Source organism: Trachymyrmex septentrionalis, unplaced genomic scaffold (genome assembly GCF_001594115.1).
Source record: "Trachymyrmex septentrionalis isolate Tsep2-gDNA-1 unplaced genomic scaffold, Tsep1.0 scaffold178, whole genome shotgun sequence".
NCBI classification, from domain to species: domain Eukaryota; kingdom Metazoa; phylum Arthropoda; class Insecta; order Hymenoptera; family Formicidae; genus Trachymyrmex; species Trachymyrmex septentrionalis.
The window spans coordinates 662936-670563 of NW_017304949.1; the positions used below are offsets into that span (position 1 = coordinate 662936).

Consider the following 7628-nt stretch of genomic DNA (forward strand, 5'->3'; position numbering starts at 1 on the left):
ATGGGACACCCTGTATATATATATATATATATATTATATATACACATATATATTTGATTACCAGAGAGTTACCGATTTTTAAAAGTAACTCGTTACAATTATCGTTATTTGTAACTTTTCGTTACTTTGTTAAAATCGACGATCACCAAACACAGCAGAGTGCCTAGGAGTTTTCTCAAGCGCTATAAGTGGCTTGTGTCCAATCGAACCGTGTCCAAATCGAGTGCAAAGTAACGATAAACGTAACTGTAAAATTCGTTACCGTTACCAAAAAAATAGAACTACATTACCGTTACAGCCACCAAAAAAAAGTAACGCAGTTACTAGTAAAGTTGCCAAAAAAGTAACTTGTAACTGTAACTTCGTTGTAAGTAACGAGTTGCTTCCATTCCCTGTTAATTACACACGATCAACCGTGTCGGCTCCCATTAGCATTATCGTTCTCTTTATTCGATTAATCTTTGGAACCTGTTTTAATCCTCAGTACACACAAGCGTAACCCCACCCGATTTTCATAGTTCAGGCATTCGAATACTTTCAATGATGCTGAAACTGAAAGGGAAAAAACTTAAGTTTCACCTCTATTCCCTTGCTCGGCAACCTTCTAATGCGCCATTAGCTACGTAATTGTACGGTATAAAGTACGTGTGAGGGATACCCCTTGTGGGTACGTCAAAAAATCCGGACTTACTGCAAAGTTAAAATGTAAGCAGATATGATTACTTGCATTATTTATGATTTTAATCATAAATGCACATCATAAAAAATGATTTAAATCAATTTTATTATGTTCTTAATATCAGAAAAATATTTCTTCTTCTTCTTGTTCTTCTTCTTTCTCGTTAATGGCTCCCGCGATAAATGCGGTAAATACTAAATATAGTATAATAGTATGTTGTTAATATTTACCATAGAAGATTAAGATCACTTTTTTTTATTTATTTCTATCAAAATTTAAAGATTTTCGATTTTTTATTAGTTTCCGTAAAACTGAAAAATCACTCATTTTTACTTTGCAAAAAAATGTCGATTTTAGAACAAAAACGCTTATAGTTTCTTAAATTTCAACTCATTTGTTGATTCATCACTAATAAAATCTTTTTTCATTAATTTTTGATAAAAAGATAAAGTTTTGAAAAAATTCGTTTTCACATTTTTTCCGATCCCTTTTTACTTATTGCAAAATATCTTTTGTGCCACGACATTTTAGACTTTCTAACTCAGAAATTCTTTTTTTTCGGTCTTCAAACGATAGATTTAAAAAAAATTAGTTAAAATCGATGTACCACAATATAAGATACAAGCAAAAGAAAACGCTGGGTTACAAATATCCGGATGTGGATAGATAGGGATTGCCAGAGTTGTGTGTGTACTAAGGATTAATATTATTTAAAAAAACGAAATTAACCTTAAAATCTTCGTAGCGCCTCCATCTGGACAAAAATTACTATCGCCATCATATGATAGTCCCATTCGTACAGTGCAATTTTGATTCTACAAATTTTTCTTTGGACTTTATGAATTCAAAGATATTTCAGGAGGCAATGGTTATTGGCATATGTATATATGTATAGTTATTGAGAGATATATATACAGGGTGCCCCGAAATTTTTTTTCGACAAGTGCTCTTGTGTAGATAAAGCAGACTAAACTGAATTGAAAAATCCTCTTTGCAATTTTCGCAATAGATATTAATTATTAAAAATTGCCCCGAATATTGGTCTTCAATAATTTTTTTGTCAAATTACAGAAAAACTGTAAAAGACAAAAATTGTTTATTTTCTTCTCATAGAACTCTAAGAATTTTTTATCAATGTTTAGTGCTGCATTTTCTTGTTTATATATATATAAAAGAGAGGGACTAAGAGAGAGGAAGGGGGGAGGGGAAGAGAGAGAGAGAGGGGACCTAATGACACGTAAATCGTCTGTGTGTGTGTTATTTTCAATATGACTAATCGTCTTTAGGATCCTTTTAAATGATTTTGCGACAACTTCATCTTAATACATTTATATGCGGAATAATCAAAGGAATCATATTATGTGAAAAAATCATATAATTCTATTTTTTTTAATGGCGATACCATTTATAATATTTATATGACGGTAAAAAATTGATTTTTCGGAAATTAATTTTACCAATATTTGCATTCCTTCTCTCAAACTATATAATTATATAAAAATTTTTTCCATATTTTCCGTATTTTCCTAGATATTCGGCCCATTACGTTTGAGATAGGTGCATATGTTGTGTATGTTATGTTTATGTGTGCATACATATATGTATATAATATATAAATAATTGAAGTCCCACAAAAATCAAACAAATCCATTTTTCTTTAAAATCTGATTTATAACGTCAAATCATTTTTGATTAGCAATATTACATCGTGAATAATTTTATTCCAAGAATCAAATGAAGAACAGAAAATATAATATTTGTAACAAATGTTTTCGTTAAGAGTAATTTATAAAATTTTGGAAATAAAAAAAAATTATTGCTTTATACTTTAATAATATTTAATAATATTTCTTCTTCACTTTTGAAAAGATAAATGTAAAATATTAAATAAGGAATATAAATAGGTATAAAAATATAAATATAATGTATATTATATAAAGGATATAAATAGATAATAAATAAAAAATTTCTGGAAAAACCAAACAAGTCTAGAGATCCTTCATTTATTTTTTTTTTCAAAATAAGTTCCTAAAATATTAAGGGGCTATATCCGACTGAATCCCTGAAACATAGAATAATTTCGGGAATTTCTTGTAGTTAAATAATAAAATAAGGAAATCCAGTTTGAAGACCTTTAAACGTGCGTATGCTGTGGAGATGCTGGAGTGACTAAACTGTTGACACATTGCAGATCGATAAAAATTTTCTAACTTATTGAACGGAATAAAAAATCCATTTACAAGGTTAAAATAGATAAATTGTGGAAGAGGCTACAGTAAACTTTACATTAAAATCACATTAAAAAAAGTTAAAACTTACTTATTTTTGAACTAATAGAGCTGAACCTGACGTACACATTTTCTTGATACAAAATTATATAGACAAAACGACAGTGCATCACCCTCTTTTCGATTACGATAAGTGAACGAACATTGTAAGAACTCAATTATCTTAATTCTAAGAACTCAACGTTACTTATTCGTGTAAACTACGTGTTTGTGAATTACTATTTCGTAAATACTGGTTGCAAAATTTTCATATCAAGCGAATGTTGTTACGATTTGACAGCTTGAGACGTTATATTATATTAAGAAATGATAAAAAATATATCAATTTCGAAATTTTTTGTCGTTCTCGGCATAAACTCCACTTCACACAGACGTATTAATGCGTATACTTTAATTCTGAAAAAGAATTTTCGAATCTGTGAAAGAGAAAATATGTGTTATATAAAAATTGTATGATTTAGTTGGTAAAACAGACAGCTTTAGGATATTAAAGTTGTCCTACTTTACCATTTTCATTCAGTGAAAAATCTCCGAATTGGATTTACGGATTGTAAAATTGTTATTACAGAATTAAAGTATGCACGAACAGGACCTCTGCTACACTGGATTTCATGAGAAAATCGAAAAAAAGTTAAAAAATTCACTTACTTTTGACTTATATAATCTATTCAGATATGTATTTGATTGATAATATTTTTATAGTCCATATCTTAAAAATAAGCGTGCAGCTGAGATCATTACTGAAACGAACGATACCGAGTTTGTAGAATTAAAGGTAAATTTTCACGAGCTGCTCAAACCGCAGCTGTTTTAGCAACAAAAAGGATCATCTGATTGAAATTGACAAATATTAAGCGTCCATTTTGATCATGTGAGCCTTTTTGTCGCTGAAAGCCGATTAGAGCAGCGAAAATTTACTTTATAATTTGAAGTCTAAAAAAAAGTATTTTCATCGAATGGAAAATACAGATGCTTTGTGAAGACTAGGAATGTCAATATATATATGATAGAGCCGAAATTCCGTGTAGTAATAATTGCGCGGTCTTGCGATAGATGGCGCTGGAATATGTTACATAAGGACAGATGTATGCGTTAAGTGAGACCATCAACATATAGAATGAACTATCGATAGCGGTGGTGGGGATAGAAACACGAATAGAGTAAGAGACAGATAAATAGATGCAGAGAAAATCAAGAGAGAGTGGAGTACAGAATGTTTCTCTTCTCTGATTAGTTCCGCCATTTATAGCTCACGTGCATATGTGTGTATGTACGTATATGTCATACACACAATACTAGTGCGGTACAGTAGTTCCACCACGTTCCTAACATCATATCTCCTACTCACTTCAATGGCACGCTAAATATTGCGATTTTCAAGTAAGTGCGCTCCACTCTCCCTTGATTTTCTCTGAATGGATAAACGTCGTCTCTATTTATTAAGCCTGATTGATTGTTGTTGAATTGCTTGAACAATATTGCTGTAACCAATCAGGCCTAGTAAACAGAGAAAGAACGTTCATTCATTTATCTGCCTCTTACTCTACTCATGTTTCTACCCCCACCACCACCATTGCTAGTCCATTCTGGTTGCGTTCTGAGAGCGCGCTATCAACGCTATTTGTGTCATATTATCCTTGTTTGACGTTTAATGGACGATGAAGATAGAATAACACAAATAGCGCTAATAGCGTTTGTCCAACCCCATCCTATATATGTTGATGAGTGAGATAGAATGATATATAATATAATGTAAGAAATGAATTAAAGATGTTATTATTATCAAATTTGGAATTAAAAAAGTCTGCACTATCGACCTTGATCAAGTTCAGTCTTTGGTTTAGAATCTCTTTAAGCTATGCATATTAAAGAATTTTCACTTATTTTATTACTTAACTGCAAAAAATTCCCTAAATTATCACATGTTTTCAGGCGTTTACTCAGATATAACTTTTTAATCAAAACCTAAAACCTTTGTTTTTATATTATATCTATACATATCTGCATTAAAATTATTGGCTGTGTTTTCACATGAATGGTCTTTTAAACAATAAGATCCTTATTGTTTAAAATTATTATATTTACATAATGAATGGCTTTCAAAGATGCAGTTTTTTGTTTCCAGAAAATTTAACTTTTTAGACTTGTTTCATTTTTATGAAAAATCTTTCGATTATGCAAGTATGCAAATATGTACACGTACACGCACGTACATGCACGTACGCACACACAAGGAGAGATAGAGAGAGGAGGGAGCAAGAAAGAGTACTGAGAATTATATAAATGATATAAATAGTATGAATCAGCGAAATAAAGCGCTAATTTTGCTTACCCATTAAGGGCCGATACAGGCATCACCATGCAATCTCTTCTACCAATTAAATGCGCACTTTGATTGAATATTGGCTTCACTTCTCTGACACCCATACAATCAGGTACATCTTGCTTATTTGCTAGTACCAATAATGGTACGCCAATTAGATGCTCAGATGATATCACTTTATCTAAAAGGAAAATGTAATACACATATTTTTACCGTTTATGCAATATTTATATGTGTGTCTTATTAAAATAAAGGAAATAATTTTTAATTTTTTAAGAAGTAAAGATATTTTAAACTTTTAGTTTTATTAAAAAATGTATGTTGAAATATTAAAAATGTTTCACATACTGTTATTTTACTTACAATTGGAACTTGTCTAATTTAATAATTTCTCAAAATATCATTAGAGAACATCTTACCAAAAGTTTCTTTGGAATCTGGTATTCTATCACGATCAGATGAGTCAACAATATAAATCACAGCGTGAGATTCTGCATAATACTGCAAGTATAAACTAATATTATCGTTCACTGATATATAATTCATATATATTATCTAATTATCTTATATGCTACTAATGGTGCAATGAGAAATGTTATATAATTCCATAAATAAAAAAAGAAATATAAAAAAAATGTACGACAATATATTATTTGTTTTGTATTATATATTAAAAGGAGGCATAGAACTCTTTTGGCTCCAAAAAGTAAGCCTTTTCCATTGTTATTTTTTCTAGAAAAGATATGTAAGCTACAAGAATCAAATGTTTTTTATAAATAAAATTACATATTTTTTTATATTATATTAATAATCATAATTTTTTATGTTATGTTTCACTGGATATCCCATTCTTCCTAGGTCATGCACGTTTCATGGTACTAGAAATACAATATCTCTGACTTGGTTCATCTGAAACAAAAAGTCAAAAAGAATTAAAGTATATTAAAGATTTAAAAAGCATCTGATAGGAAATATAATTTTTAATATACTTTAAGATTCTTTTTGAATTTTTTATTTCAGATAAATCAAGTCAGAGATATTTCTGGTACTGTGAAATATTGTATGCTATGTAAAGCCTAAGAAAATATTTTTTAGTGAAACATAATATTAAAAAATATAATTAATAGTAAAATATATGTACTTTCATTAATAAAAAATTCAATCATTGTAGCTTATATATATGTTCCAGAAAAAAATCATGAAAAAAGCCTACTTTTTGAAACCAAAAGAGGCTTATGCCTTCGTATTTACTTTGTCCCACAGAGATTGAAGTTCCTCTTGACCACCAAGATCCCAGAAGTTAAAAGATACTCCAGCAATGTCGATCTTGCCAATGTTCAAGCCTACAGTAGTCGTAATCTTGCTCGGATTCATACCCTTGTAATTCTTCGTGAATTTCGTCTTCGCCGCCTCGAGGTAAGTCTACAAATAATCGATAATTGCAGTTCTAACATTATAACCTCGGAATGTTCGAAAATGCCTTACCGTTTTTCCCGCATTGTCGAGGCCTAAAATTAATATGAAGTACTCGTCCTTTTGCATCAAATACTTGTACAAACCATGCAGCAATGTGTACATCTCCGTTAACCATCGAGATATTCGATAATATAATTTACATGTCGTATTGTTTATATTTTAGGCCTGCACTCGTCGCATCTCGCATTCGTGCCATGTTCAGCTGCGTTCGGAAATATCACCCGAGTGCCCCTGTGTAATGCCGTGTATCAGAGGGGAAGAATCCATAGACGTTGCTTAAAGGTTTGTTCGCACCAGCATGCTCAACGCGCTCCAATACATTCGCATCACCAGAATCAATATGGCGACTAAGGTTGCGTTCCACTAAGGGCTATTCCACACAAACTTGCATAGCCGCATAATCATATGCATAAAAAGAAAATTATCCAATTACATTTTTGTTATAAAAAACACAAACGTAAAATACGATTAGACGATTTTCTTTATGCATACGTTTGTGCAGATATGCAAGTTTGTATGAATATACCATAATGCTCACACGCTCGCGATTATCGTTTGTCTTTGTTTAACATTTGAAACGACAAGAAGGAAATGATTCCACGAGCATTGTGAGCGTTAAGTGAGGAGCACAGATTCTTGCATAACACATAAAACATGAAGCATAAGAACATCAATCAATCAGAGTCCTTTATTTCATGGAATGGAAAGAAATAAAGGACTTTGATTGGTTCATTTTCTTATGCATTACGTGTTATGCGTTATATAAGTCTGTGCTCGCCGCTTTAACCGTGAATTATGGAACTGAGCCTAAAGCGAGAAGCACAGACTCTTAACACATAATGTATAATGCATAAAAGAATCA

The 7628-nt window shown here is 30.9% G+C and overlaps 1 protein-coding gene across 1 annotated transcript in view; it reads right to left on the reverse strand.

The window, feature by feature from the left end:
• The window catches only part of LOC108746555 (ADP-ribosylation factor-related protein 1), a 7868-nt gene extending 870 nt beyond the window's left edge, over positions 1-6998 (reverse strand). Inside the window, exons 1-4 of the mRNA XM_018483403.1 lie at positions 6776-6998; positions 6542-6712; positions 5710-5791; positions 5300-5471 (exon numbers count right to left, since the gene is read on the reverse strand). Of these exons, the coding sequence (XP_018338905.1) occupies positions 5300-5471; positions 5710-5791; positions 6542-6712; positions 6776-6868 (518 nt within the window). The 5' untranslated portion in view covers positions 6869-6998. The remainder of the gene's footprint in view (positions 1-5299; positions 5472-5709; positions 5792-6541; positions 6713-6775) is intronic.
• Between the last annotated feature and the right edge of the window lie 630 nt (positions 6999-7628).